Below are 15,130 nucleotides of genomic sequence, written 5' to 3'. Positions count from 1 at the left end.
GCCTACAAAGCCTGAGACTAAAGAAGCCAGACTTGAAGCACAGCTTGCTTCCCCAGGGACTGGAGGTGAATTGACAGATCAGCTCCCTGGGTGAGACACACAAGTGGATAAAAGCAGAGCCATGTGGGGCTGACTGTCACCACCCAGGCTTTGCCTACCCAACATGGATAAGGAAGCTTTTGGAAGAGCAGCCTCTTGTCTTGTCCAAGCCTTTTCTTTGGATTTCTAGAGCAGCTGTTCCATGGTTTGTGCTTGAGGGTTGCTGTTTATTCCAGATGTTGGAAATTAATATCTACTGATGCCTTGTGCAGGCTGCCCTAGAGCAGAGGCTGGACAGAGCTAAAGAATAAAGCAGGGATTTATTCCAAGGATCTCCTCCATGGACCCACCTTGGGCAGCACCAGAGCCCAGCCAGGGCTGCACCCAAGATGAACCAAAATGGCCCCAAAATGCACAAGTGCTCCCAGGGTCTCTCCCTGGGATCAGTTCTGCTCCATTTGCACCTTGCAGTTCATTGTCCCATTCCAGCTTTAGCCCAGGCAGTCCCACCCTGCTTGTTTTTCTCTCTCCAGCCCACGGGGTTTGTGCTCTTGGGGCTGAGATTTGGATCATTTGTCCTTGGTGCCCAGCTGGAGCAGGAATTGTTTTGTCTCCCTGCTCTGTGCAGGGAGCTCACCATCCCCTCATGTGAAGCTCAGACCCACCCACTAAAGCAGCAAAGAATGTGAAACATAGAAAAGCTAAACCTGAGGCATCAATGCAGTTTATCAAAACACTTTTCTCTAGTGAAGTAATTGCAAGCTTTTAGTTATCAAAACTAGTATTTATATATACATATAAATATTTCTCTGTGTGTGTGTAATTAAAGAAAGCTGGTTTTCCAGTATGAACCCTGAACTCTAGAAATGTTTCTTTGATCACCTTGTGCAGGAAGTCTTTCAGTGAGGGAGTTCCTTGTCTCTCTCTCACCTATTGATAGCAAATATTCCTAAAATCCTTTCCAAAGACCACCAGGAAACAAAGCAAACAAGCACATCAAACAAGCAGAAAATGAGAGTTGTCATCATGAGAGATAACATTTTACTTTGCATAAACAAATTAAAACTTTGGCTTCATCATCTTTCCCTTCAGAAAAGGAGCTTTATCTTGGCCACTGCCTCCCAAGCAGACCAGAAACTCTCATGTCAAGGTGGGGTCCTTAAGAGACAATCTGTCCCCATCACACTCTGTGTTGGGAAGAAGTTGAAAGGGACATAAATGATACTTGGAGACTTCTAAGGCAGTGGCAGGCCCCTGTGCTGGTGAGCAAAGCACTGACTTCGTTCTCAGAAGGAGCAGAAAAAGTGGAACTGAAGCAAACTGTGGAACAGTCAGGTTATGAAAGTGGCACAGCAGAAAGGTGAAAATATTGAGGGAGAAGTTGTGTTTGATTAGTCCAGCAGGCTGTCTTAGGACTGGGAGAAAATACTCGTCTGTATGATTTTTAAGACAGTGGTGGAGGGTGGAAAGGATGTAAAATGTCCTAGTGTTACTAGATTTTTTTTCAGAATATACTTATATTTAGCTGGCTAAAAAACCACAAATTGGTAGTTCTCAGGATTTCCATGGGTCTATTAGATTATCCATGGTATCTAAGCAGTGAAAAAAAATCTCATTCCATTTGCAATTTTTATAAGATTGACAGAGATTACTGTGATTTCATAGAACACACAATTATTATGGTCATGCATTCTAGAAATTCTATTCCTCCTGGCATTTAAAAAATAATGACTTTTTTATTTTATTTTTTTTTCCCAACAGAAAAAACAAAGGAATGTTTTGAGGATAGGAATTCAGAGCCTGGGTTCCATCCTGTGGGGTGATGATGTTTGTTGCAGTGATGCTCCTGAGGATCCTCAGAGCCTGACCAAATTCCTGTATGTTCTGCGTGGTCTGCTCAGGAAATCCCTGTCAGCCTGCATCATCACAGTGCCTGCTCACCTCATCCAGGTAGGAATGCTGCTTTTGCTGCCTCCCAGAGCTGCCACATCACTTAACAAAAGTTTAAAGCCTATGGTAAACAAAAATAAATGCAGTTCTGGACATTTTTTAAAGCCTTTTTGTTCAAAGTGTGAACTTAAAATGTGAATGTATCTTATGCTTTATGCTTTCGTGGGAGAGTCCTGCTGCAAAAGCTACAAAGACCTAAGTATAAAATTATTTTATTTAGTAGTCCATTAAAGCACAGAGATTTTGGGGGTTTTATTGATGAAACATCTAGGGCAAACAGTGCATGAAGAAAAAAGAAAATTCTCTTTTCTCAACCGCAAAAATAGGAATACATTATTCTGGAATTATTTCAAGAAAATGACACAAAAAACTTGCCCAGTTATGAATTTTAGGAACAGTTATGCCAAATGTTGGTCTTATTCCTTTTTTAAAAAATTGTCAAAATTTCAGAAACTGTAAAGAAGAAAATATCTATAGTAATCTGGTTTTCAGTCACTTTTACAATATGTCTATGTACTTTCAAAATGCTTTTTGGAGTATCAATGCAAGGCTTTCCAGTCTGCTGTCTTTATCTAAAATGCTCTTTATAGTGATATCTGATCTTGTTTGTAAGGGTATAGATTTACTCTATAATTCTAATATCCTCTTATACTGGGACTAGGAGCAAACCAGTTATGGCATGAGTCATTTTCCCAACTGCAAAATCAGAAGCAATTAACAGCATTGTTCCTGATAGTATACAGAGATTTAAATATATCTTCTGAAATTAAACTTTTTTAGCAAAAGGCAAAATGTAGATAGTCTTTTGTTCGGTGAGTGTAGCTTACACAAGCAAAAATATTATTATTCACAATGAACAGAGAGCCTATAATTTTATATGTTTGATTTGATCATAGTAAAAAAGTACTGGATAAAACCTCATATTATGCAAAATATTTTCATAGTTGGTGAGTTTATCAATAGATGAAATCCTGGCTTAGGTAGGTACATGTACTGTATTTTGTTAAAGGTCTTTGAAAACCTGCAAATGTTATTTATTTAAATACCAGTGCAATTAATGCAAATAATCTTTCAAAAATAAAGAAGGTTGATTTTCTAGTTTTACCATTGTAGTCAAAAGTGTGTGAATATTTATCTTGCAGTGCATATCTCTACCTCCTTACTTATTATTTTTAAATATTAGCTGGCAGTCTGCCTTCAGAAAGAGGGGCAATTAAATTTAATGCAAGAAATAGAATTTGTGAATGTAAAAACTGTGATCCTACTTCTTACACACTGGAATTGCCTGTCCATAATTGGGATATATTTCCATCGTGGTCTTCTTTATATGTCATGCCAATAAAAAGAATGTTTGTATTTTAGAGAGGTGTCTCTAAGATAGAAACTGAAGTTTGCTTCAAACTTACTTGAGAAGTTGATTATAGTGATGAAACTTCTAGGGCAAACAGTGCATGAAGAAAAAAAGAAAATATCTAAATTCCAGGGAGTTAGAATTTAAATTATGCCTCATTTTTTTAAATAACTGAGTTTTTAATTTTAACAGTAAGTGCTGGAAAATTCTGAATTAAAAAAAAATAAATGCACAGAATGTGCAGAATCTTTGCCTAGCTGTCTTAAACAAACAGGGGCATTAATTTTATTTTTTGGGAGTTGGTGTGCCCTTTAAGCACGGCGCTGTGGAGAGAGCTGTCATTAGGAGGAGCAGAGCTGCTGAGGGTCCCTCCTAGCCCACAGGAGCGAGTTCCCAGAGCCCTGCTGTGTGCTTGCTGGCCTCTCCAAGCAGCCTGTCAGGGAGCCCCTGGGAGCATGTGTGCTGCCTCCCTGGCACCGTTAATTGGGGATGCTGCCGAGCGCAGCCCAACATGTGCCGAGCTGCCTGGTGATCACAGCAGCTGCTCTCCTTCCCTCTGCACGCCTCCTCTCCTCTCTGCTGCACTCACAAAGTCAAGCAAACGTCTCTTCTTCCCAGCACAGTGAGACACAGGGAGGTTTTTTCTTTTATTTCCAAGTGGATTTATGTTTAATTCCATCAGCCAGGTCTAGCACGTGCTTTATCTGCCGGATCTACAAGTCAGTGCACTGAACACGTAGAGAATTCACACTGCTTTCCTGAAGATGTAGGAAACTCCCCATTTTTTTCCCTGAGCTGCTCCAGTACTACCCTAATAGTAGTAATAGTTCCTCTGCTTCCCAGGTTGTAGTTCAGCCCCTAACTAAATTAATTGGGTGGCCTCCACGAAAATTCCTCACATGTGTGATTTTCAGGAAGGACATGTAAGTTCAAAATCACATTTCATCAAAGTTTTGTCTGGATGACAGATACAGAAAAAGAGCTTTGTCTTTACCTGCTTTGTCATGAAAAAGTGTATTTTTGGTAGTGACATAACTTATCTTGTCTCTGCCAACCTCCAGTACTAGTTTCTCCAGTGAAGAAGAAATAAAACAATTGGTGGTACTGATTTTTGACAGGGGCAATGTCTTTTCAGCACAGACTAACTCTGGGTTTTATATTAAGTATATGAATAATGCATATATATATATATATATATATATATATATATATATATATATATGTATGTATGTATGTATATATGTACATATGTATATATATTTTTTGAAATTGTTTTCTTTCCTGTATTTTGCCAAATACTTTGCATGCTGTGCTGTGACAGGGAGTTCACAAACTGACTCTACCTTGTTTCTTTCTTTTTCAGAAAGTTTAATTTTGCCTTTACCTTTCATATATTATCCTTCTTTTTTGACTGGTGAGACATAAAAATGATCCTCCCTATTTAATATTTTCTGTATTCTGGTTTGCAGTTTTTCTCATGCTGCCTTCTAAATCTGTTTCTAAACATTCACTTATCTTTTTAGATAAATATTAATGCTATTATTGTTGGTTCACTTTCCCTAAATTCTCATTTCTGGTTTGACTCTTCAGTGACTACAGAGCATTAAATAGTGATTTTGTTCTTGATGTTTTTCACTCTGTGATACAAATGCACCAATGTGGCTCTTACATTATTCCAGCAATCCATTGTCTTAGATTTAATAACTTGGAACTGCATTTATCCAAAAGATAATGCTCATTAATCCAAGCTGATGGGACAGTTCATGATGTCCTGTGAGGCTGTATTTTGGTAAAAGACACAAGTGTGCAAAAAAAGTCTGTTTGTGTGTGGAGTTTTTCCAGAGTAACTGGAAAAACATTGTAGTCCACTAAAGCATAGAGGTTTTGGGGGTTTTATTGATGGAACTTCTCAGGTAAACAGTGCATGAAGAGAAAAGAAAATTCTCTCTTCTTAACCACAAAAATAGGAATACACTGTTCTGGAAGAGGGTTTCAAGAAAATGACACAAAAAACTTATCCAGTTATGAATTTTATGCAGGTGATATGTGACAAGTTTTTACTTGATTGATATTTTCTACCGATTGAACATCCTCCTATCTTACACTGTCTGTCAGGTAATAAATATTGAGCTACTTACAAGTGTGATTAAAATAGTTGATGGAAGGTTATTTTTCAAGTCTTCCTACTGCTTCTTGGAAAAGCATTGTGCCTAAGAAATCATATGGTACATTTGAAAAGGGAAAATTACTTCCATTTTTAAAATCTAGCATTGATCAAGGAGGGCAGCCTGAAGAGTCATTTCATTTGTTGGTACAGTTTCCAAGTTTAAGGAATATTATAAAAGCAAGAATTCTTTTTCTGTATTTTGATAATCAGTGCATTTAAATACCTAAATTTAGAAAAAGAATTATTGTGCAGTTGTGTGAATGAACGGACTTTAATGTCACTGGTCTGTAATGGAAAAGTCCTAAATTAGAATTTAAAATATTTTCCCGTTGTATTTTTTTTTCTTTAATTGCTAGAAATCATTGGTAAATCCAAGAACATCTTTCCCTCAAAATACTAAAGAATGTTTTTAATTCTATTCCTGTCCTTCCCAATTTCGTGTCTCTTAAGTAGTAATAGATTTTTTTGAGTTGATTATTCTATTCAATGGGGAAAGCATAGCACTTGTTAAAGCCATCCTTTATTTTGAACTCGAAGCTGGTATTACTGCTAAGGACCAAAAGCCATATTAGTCAGCATGTACCAGGGGAAATTAATTGACTAATGAAAAGTCAGTATGAATAACCCTTCTTAGAGAGCCTGTCCTCAGAGTCTGCAGTTCTGTTTAGCAAGGTATTTTCATTATTTCATCCAGTTGGTTAAAAAATTAATTTCCTACAATATTAATGTTTTGAATTCACCCAAGTGCAAAAGTTACTGGAGGTTTCAGCGTAGAAAAATTCAGAAACAAACCTTTTCAGATCCCAAGCCTTTTGTGCTCACACTGAGTGATTTAGCAGCTAAACTCAAAGTCAAGAATCCATTGCTAATATGGGATCATAAGATGTGAACTCCTATGGCTGGTGAATTTCTCACAGTTTGAAATCTTTATTCCTATGACAAGAACTAAGAGTGATTGCCTACCTTAGAGCTCTCACTCCTGAGAGTTCACTGGTGTAAAGTGCTGAATAACCTCCAAATGGATTTGATGAGGTAGCTGCACAAAGATTTGCATTGAGATCCAACATCATGTGGGTTTTATATCATAATTAAGGAAGCTTTCAAATTTCTTTGCAAAATAGAAACCATGAAGATGAAATGGTCTTAATATTTTTCTCTATTGGGTTTTTTTTTTACTTGCTTTTTAATGCTGCATGTTGCTTTTTGTTGCATGTGAGACATAGATTTTAACAGCTGTAGAAATGAGTATCAAGAGTTGTAAGTTTATGACAGGTTATCCACATAGTTTTAGGGTATGAGTAGTTTGGTCTTTAGACATTCATAAAACCATCTTTAAAATTCTGACTGAGTAGGAAGCTCAGGGAAGTGTCCTATTCAAAATTTAAATTGGGAAACAGTAATTTATTTTCTTTCATTTCTCGTATTGCTGATGGTGTTTGCTAACCATGCTGTAGAAGAAATAAAAGTGTTATGTGGTTTCATGGAATCAGATTTTGGGTGCCAGCAGGCTGTGTTCTAGCACTACCACTTCTGATTTGGTAACAACTAACCCATTTCAAAAACAAATACAACATGCATCTGAAGCGTGTTTTTGTCCCCACATATTAGCTGTCTGTTAACCAAATTAGCTATATTATGGTGAATAGTCACACTGTTTGTTGAAGTGGCATGCCTAAAACAGCCTTGTCATTTTAATAAATTTTACTTTTTAGAAGGACACTATATACACATCCTCCCCATCTTTAATTAAAAAAAACCACCTCTTTCACAAAATGCACATGTTAAACAGGAGAAGTGCAGGAGCACATGCAAGGTGGCAATTTTATTTAACATTTTAGGTCTATACACTGAAAATACACCCATGAAAATCCAGTAAGGTTTAGCACCAAGTCTTTGAACTACAGCATTAGAGCTAAACAGTTAAATATCCCATCACAGTATGGAGATAGTCATCTGTTCAAGCATATGGAATCTTTTGGCTACTGGACTAAGCAGTTAATATAATGCCCAGTGTCCAGACATGGACACAACTGTTGTGGAAGCAGAAGGGAGGAGGCTCATCTATTGAGCCCATTTGGACACTGCTAAGTAAAGATTAAAAGAGTGACTTCAAATAATACAGGGCAAAGGAGTTATTGCTTTAAGCAAGTAATTCTTTTAGAAAATGGTAGCACATTTTTTTCCAAAGCAGTTTTTTTTTTTTTTTTGCTTAACTTCAGGTTCTTGAGGGGAAAAAAAAAAAAAACCCAAAACAAAACCCTGTGAGTAGCATTAAATATAGGATTTATCTGTTCTGTTTCAGAATCAGAACAAAGAACAAAAATTTTGTGTAAAACTATTTTACATTTAAATCCTTGCATGTGTCCATCTTATTTCCATTAAGATTTCCATCTTAAGTGATTTTCACAGAACCAAATATTGAGCTCCTGTGCAACGTGTGCTTAGGAACATTTTGATGGGAACTTTTGGTGTTGTTTAAAAATCCTGAAATTTCGGAATCCTGTTCTACATCCTTTTGTTTAGACTTTCTCTATTAATTAGAATATAATCATAATAAAAAGGAATACTGCATCTTTAATGATGTTTTTGTGCCTGTGTAGTTAAGCTTTAATGCTAGGGGGAAGAAAAAAAATTAAATTAGCCTTGTAACCTCTTTCTCTTCCAGCCTGCTGATGGAAAATAAAAGCTCTTAGCCACAGAATGTAACACTTAGAATTAATATTTAATTAGACCAGCAAATTGTACACTGTGGCTGAAAGCTTCCAAAGAGTTGTTAGTGCCACAATTGACCTACAAGTTTAATAATAACTCACTTCTAGGAGCAAGTGCCAGTTCAGCATAGTGGAGTCACTGTAAGAAAGTCCTGGGAGATTAAAATCAGCAAACCAAATGGCAGGCGAGGATTCCTGGGATGGAGCCTTCTGGAAAGCTGGGAGCTGGAGTAGCTTTGCAGCCAGGATTCAGATGAGAACAGTGGGCAAAAAAAGCTGATCCCTCCTGTTCTGGGAGCTTCTGGTTGTAGGCCAAAATCTTAGAACAGATTTTTTTCTAAATGTTCTTACTGCAGCTATTAATTTCTATCACAAATCAAGTCACAAATGGCTTTTCTTCGTCTTTTAATTCAGTTTTAACACGGACATTGTCACTGAATTCACCAGTCATGGATTTTACTCGTGGAAGAAGGATACATTTTTGGTATGATGTGTCATTTAGCATGTTTGTGTTGCAGAATATTTAATTTTATAGCATCTTATTGCTGCATAAAGAAGTCCTTGTTAGAGTAAGATATGACGAGCAATTTGTGGTAATATTGTGAAATGTGTAAATTAAATATGAAATGAGTATAATATTTGGAAGGTTAAATAGCCTGATTTTGCTTTTCATTTTACAAAGAATTAAAATATAAAAGCCTGGAACTCTCCATTAGACATCATCTGAGCCTTAATTCCGTGGCAAATTATTCTAGAGAAATAGGGCACCATAAGTTCAAAAATGTGCAAACACACAGCAACAGACTGAGGAAGGAGCACTCTGCATTATTTAGTGGCTAGATCCTAAATAATTAAAGAAATGCCTACTCATTAGTTAAAAATTAAAGCCGGGGAGGCCCTTGCCAGCAGAGGGAGCAGTCATGTCTTTCCTTGGGTCCCCTTCCTTTCCAGCCCACCCATCATTTCCACCCTACCTCTCCCTATTGCCCAGCCAGTTTCCCATCTGGACCCAGCTCTGCCAGCCTGCTCCTGATGACAGCCTATAATTTTGTACTGGATAAGGGATTAGTTTTTTAAATGGTTTTTATATTCTAGAGTCTTGCCACTTGGTTATCAACACCAGTGAGGTGTTCCTTTTGATGCTTCTGTGCTGTTAGTTGAAATAATAGTGCAGGTTCTTTTTGGTCACCTGGGAATAAAATGAGATTCAGTGTTTAAAAAATTAAAGTTGCAGTGAGTGTTAGCCTTTCTAAATCAGTAAGAAAACTGCAATGACTTCTTTTTTTCAGGCAAAATGGCAACAAAAGGAACTCCTGAACCTTTTTCTTATAATGAATGACTCCCAGTGAAGTCATAGGATTTTAGTTAAGCCAGTTGGTTTCAAATATGTAATTTTGGCAGTTTTGTTGTGGCTCTTTTGTGACATGACTCACTCTTCAGACTGCTTTTGCGTCTCTGTTTTATACTGCCCTATGACTAACTTGTAGCATGGCATATTTTCTGTGCTCAGTTTTCTAGAGGAATCTGCTCAAATGATCAGTTCATTTTTTCAGTGCTTAAAGACAAGAAATAACCTATAGATTTCTGATTATGTGCTTTTATAACAGTGAGACAATCTCCTTAGTGAAAACCAGTTAATGTTCAGGGGACGTGCTGGGCTCGTCTTAGCCCACATCTTGTACTGATTTCTTCGTTCTTGTGCTGATTTCTTCATTCTTGTACTGATTTCTTTCTTTCCTGCATGGAAGAAGGGCTCAAGCAGATTTATTTCATCTCCTCAGTGCAGCAGAACTTGTGCAAGAGCCCCATGCCCCAGAACCTCTCACAGTCACCTGCAGCTTGTGCTTTCAGTCTCAGAACGCTGAGGAAAGAGAGGAGAAGAGCACTGGGCAGGGCTCAGCTCAGAAGGTGTCACCCTGTAACACACTGCACATCTGTCACCTCCTTCAGCCAGGCAATAACAGGATTTTCAGCTTTCTGGGCTTCCACTCCCACACCATCTTCTTGATGTTTTGCTGCTATCCCAAACCCAAGGATGCAGCTCCTGAAGCAAACCTCAGCTGGAGGGGGACAGGCAGAGCTGCAGTGGGAGGCTGAGCTGGGACCCCAGCTCACTCTTGGCTGCCTTTTGGCTTTGGCCAGCTCACACCACGCCTCTGTGCTTCTCCCTGACTTGTCAATGAGGAATGCAGCCCTTGCCTGTCGTTTGTGAAGCACTTGGAGATCAACAGATGGAACATTTGATTTAAGCTACTGAACTTGGTTCATCTTTTTGGGGCTGCAGCAGCAACTGTTGTTGACTTACTTAATTTATCTCTGCTCAGTGAGCTCTCATTTCACTGGTGGCCTTTGGGTCTGCCTTCAATGGCAGAATAGACATCTTTCTGATTTTGTAAGATGCCAGGGTTTGCTGGCCTTAGATAGCTCAAGTAATGCACAAGTCCATCTTCAATGAAGATCCAAAGTTTGGTTTTTGTAGGGTTTTTTGGGTTTGGTTGGTTGGTTAGTTGTTTTTTTTTTTTTTTTTTTACAGTATGTGATATTTACTTTTATTTCCTGGCTCATTATTCTTCCTGAAAAATTATCAAAATTCACTTTGTACAATGTCATCCACCCTCATCTGACATTTTATGGTAATATGCAAAAACACTAGCAAAGACAACTACCAAGACAAATGTTATTAAAAGCAACCTTAAGAGAACAACCAAAATCTGGAATTAATTTGTTGTCTAACATATTGACCAACAGATGCTTTGTTGCTCTCTTCCCATTTTTATGAGCATGTTGCATCTAATTGCCTGCTCTTGTCTTCACTGCTTGTTCTTTCTTTGCTTCTGCAACTTGTATAAAATTTTTGAAAGATACTTTTTACTGCTTTAACTTAGCTAATGTGACTAGCTCTGTTATTTAGCTATAGTAATATGATATATTAATATATATAATAATTATATAATCTCTCTTTCTCTCTAGATATATTTCTATATTTATATATAAAGATAATACATATTATGTATGTATTATTATATGTAGTAATATTATATAATATACGATGTATATTCTATAAAATCTTATAATATATAATATATATTTTATAATCTTATAATATATAATACATATTTTATAATATGTATTATACATAATGTAATATATACATTATATTATACATAATATAATATTACTATACAATATATATGATATAATATATATATTATATCATATATATTGTATAGTATATATATTATATATAATATATAATATATAAAAATATATATATTATATATAAAATATTTTATATATTATTTATTATATATATTGAATATTTTATACATAATATACTATTACTATATATAATAATATATACATAATATGCATTATACTAATAATATACATAATATGTATTATCTTTATATATAAAAATATATAAGTATAGCTATAGATAGAAAGATAGATTATATAATTAATATATTATACAGTAATGTTATTTTACCTCTAAACAAGTCAACCAAAATCAGTGTTTCTCTTGTTTCATCCATACAGGATATTTTACCTAAGTTTTATTATAGTCAGTAGGGTCCTTCAAAGGTAAAAGAAGATTCCTAATCAGTCAGAATCCCCAGGTGTGGATTTCTCATCACTGAAAGTGTTGTACTTTGTAGCAAATCCTCTAAGTTTTTTCCTTGAATCTTCCAGCAAAGCAATGGCACTTGTGTTCAGTTTTCTTGTGAGGTTGGTACAGATTTCTGCACACCAATATTTGTTAATGGTCATTTTATATCCCCGTGGCCTGAGTGTACATTCATTTTAGATCCAAAATTCAACATTCAGTTAGGAATTTTACTGTGTGCAAACACCTAATCAGTTTGGAGTTGGAAGATGTGTAGAATTTTATACTTTACAGTCTTTATTAATTATCAAATAGCACTTTTTGCCAGAGCAGTTGTTAATAATTTATTTTGGGGATTTGTGAATAATAATAATACATTAATACATTGAATCCTGCTATTATCCTATTATTATTTGTGAATAATAATAATAATAAATGCACAAACTGGGTCTCTCTTTAAAACTAATACAAGGAGCCATTACCTAACTTCTTTTACCAAAAGATATATGGGTAATTCTGAATTTTTCTTGAGCAGTAATTATTAACAAATGGTCATAAATATTTAAGCCATGTTTCTTAATAATTTATATTTCCAATGTAATATCCTTTGGAGATGAAGTAGTAATGACAAGAGGTAAATATTTGTGTATTGTGAAGTCATTACTGCATCATTGTGTGAGAATCTCTCAAAAATATCAAGGACTATTTCATTTATTGAATATCCAACCACTGTTTCTTTTTAGTTCAGTGTGGCTGTCTCCATTATGGTGCTAAGCTTGCTTCAGTTTCATGACTGAGTGTAACAGAATTTAGAAAAAAAACCCAACCAATTTTTTAGCTTTTCTTGAAACTTCACACACCAAATTTTGCTTTAATTTCATAAGATTCATATTATTTGGCATTAACTTGCTTGGTGTTTATTGTTGAGACTTTCTTTCAAATGAAGTGTTTCTGGGTTCACCTGTTGGTAACAACAGAGATTGTTGCCTCCAGTTAAAATTTTATCTGGGCTTGGGAGAAGTATCTGAATTCCTCTTTGCTGTCATACAGAATACTTAAACTGGGTTTTGTCCCAGTACAAACAATATTTGTAAGTATTGTTTTAGGTGGTGAAATAGAAGTAGGATTCAATGTATTAATTCTTAATCAAATGATTAAAACCAGTGAGGGGATTATTTTACCAGAATGTAAAGATACAGAAGTGGCCCTGTACCAAAATATAGGCCTGATGTCTCTCTGAAAAGATATGTGCTCTTAAAATACCTTATTTTCAATGCAGTATGTAAGTCCATATTAAAATTATATTCATGTACTAATCAGAATAAAAATGCAAATATATACAAAAATGTTTATATATATATATGTATTTATATAAGTGGTAATTGTATCTCATTGTAGATCTTTAACATGAGTGTCTTATTTTCCTTTTAAATTTTGAGATTGTTTTTTATGTACTATGTGGAAAAGTTGAGGCTGTCCTAAGAAAAATTTCTACTCCCTGACTTTTCTTTACTTACGCAGTGCAAGCACTGAGAATTTAAATATTTTCATTACAGAAATGTTGTGAGGTTTTTAATTTGTTTTAGAAACTGACAAAACAAGAGGAGGGATTTTGGGTGTTGGAAAAATTTTGACAGGAAATCAGAGGAGAACTAGAAATTAGAGTAGAGGGAAAAAGACAAATTTTTTCCCTAATAGGGAATCCAGATGAACCAAGATTGATTTGATTAACAGTAGTAATGATAAAATTGTGGTGTTTTGAGAACTCAGTCCAGTAGAAACACTCAATATTCATTTCAGTGTGTAAGTCTGAGCATACAGGCTGTGCATGAATTTCTCTTGGTGGAGTCCCATACAGAACATGATGCATCTTAAACAGCTTTTGTTGTACATAAATATCTTTAAACAACATATAAGATAATTGCTCAAATTATTGCACAAATAATTTCTCAAAGCTATGCACCTTCTGCAAATAAATTAGTAAGACAAAGCAATCTTTTTCCATAATTGCCCTTGCCCAAAGCTGCCTAAACACGTGAGTAGTTCCCATTTCCAGAGCCAGCTCGCTACGTGGATTTTCTTGACATGTTTTGAAAGTACACTTTGGTTGAACCCAAATATTGCAAGTTTGCACTTAAAAGAAAATGTCTGTCTCAAACAGTAGCACAAAGTAAGATATAGAATGGATGCCCAGCCCAGCCTGCACAACAGGATTGCTACCATGTTGTTAGAATAATTATATTTTGGCTGAACTGATTAATTTATAAAAACTGCAGCACATCTAGCAAGACTGAAAACTTTCCAAGACTGGTTTTCTGGGTTGGGTTTTTTGGGTTTTTTTTTTCATTTTTAGTATAATTTAAAACAATACCTCTTCTAGCTGCCAACAAACTCTTTCCCTGAATCTCACCATTCCTGGCTTCCCTCCTAACCATGTCCTGGCTCCCCTCCAGAGCTGCCAAGTTTATGCCAGAAGCAGGAGGTATATTTGTATGGGGCTGGAGGAAGATCTGGAGCTCTGTTAAATTTTCCAGCCCAGATGGGGCAACATGATTTGTGTGTTTATGTCAGTGTGCCATACATCACAACTATCTGTGTGCTGACGTCAGCTTTGATTGGGCATTAATGTGCTGAACGCTGCAAACTAGAAAATGCATGATAGATACAGATCTATGGCAACAATGCCACATAAGCAAATGTCTCTTTGGTGTGGCCATTCACTGTGCAAAATATTTCCCGAGATACACTGCAGTAAGCCAGGGGAATATTTTGACACACTTCAAAAACAAAAACAAAATCGGCGTGGGCAAAGAGAGCACCATTTAAGGAAGCAGACCCTTTCAGAGGTAGAGCTGAAACCCAACATATTAGGCAAATGTTGAGGTGCTGTCCCTCACTTGAATCTTAATCTTGAATTAAAACCAAATGGGAGGATGCTGTTCTTATGATCTGCAGGGCTGTCAGTGATGGGGGTGTGTTGCTGATGGCTGAGCACCTTTCTTTCCACAGTTTTTGTGACCCATTGTTATCAAAACTGGCAAGCAAAAACATCAACAGGCAGCAAATGTTTTTTTCAAAGGATAGGGTATTTGTTTCTGTATCAGGAGTTTAGCTTTCTTTTCAGGAATCATCAGTGTTTATTTATTTATGTAAAAGTTTTTTGTTTCTTACTTACACAAATAGCATCCAGCAGCCTCCTGCAGAGCTGACAAAAGATGGCCATTTCTGGGCTGTGGGATTACAGAGGTCACTAGCTACTTTAGATTAAGATTTATACCCTCTTTATGTGATTTCCCCCTTAGAATAAA

General features: G+C 36.1%; 1 protein-coding gene across 2 annotated transcripts in view; it reads left to right on the top strand.

Annotated features, from left to right (window-relative positions):
- ELP4 (elongator acetyltransferase complex subunit 4) overlaps positions 1–15,130 on the top strand; it is a 140,795-nt gene that overhangs the window by 45,051 nt on the left and 80,614 nt on the right. For both annotated transcript variants that reach the window (XM_059848361.1, XM_059848359.1), the window contains exon 7: positions 1,801–1,989. In XM_059848361.1, the coding sequence (XP_059704344.1) occupies positions 1,801–1,989 (189 nt within the window). The remainder of the gene's footprint in view (positions 1–1,800; positions 1,990–15,130) is intronic.

The sequence above is a fragment of the Haemorhous mexicanus genome, chromosome 6, assembly GCF_027477595.1.
Source record: "Haemorhous mexicanus isolate bHaeMex1 chromosome 6, bHaeMex1.pri, whole genome shotgun sequence".
Classification (NCBI taxonomy): Eukaryota; Metazoa; Chordata; class Aves; order Passeriformes; family Fringillidae; genus Haemorhous; species Haemorhous mexicanus.
The sequence above is the reverse complement of the archived record's forward strand: the minus strand, read 5'-3'. Positions and strand labels throughout refer to the sequence as shown.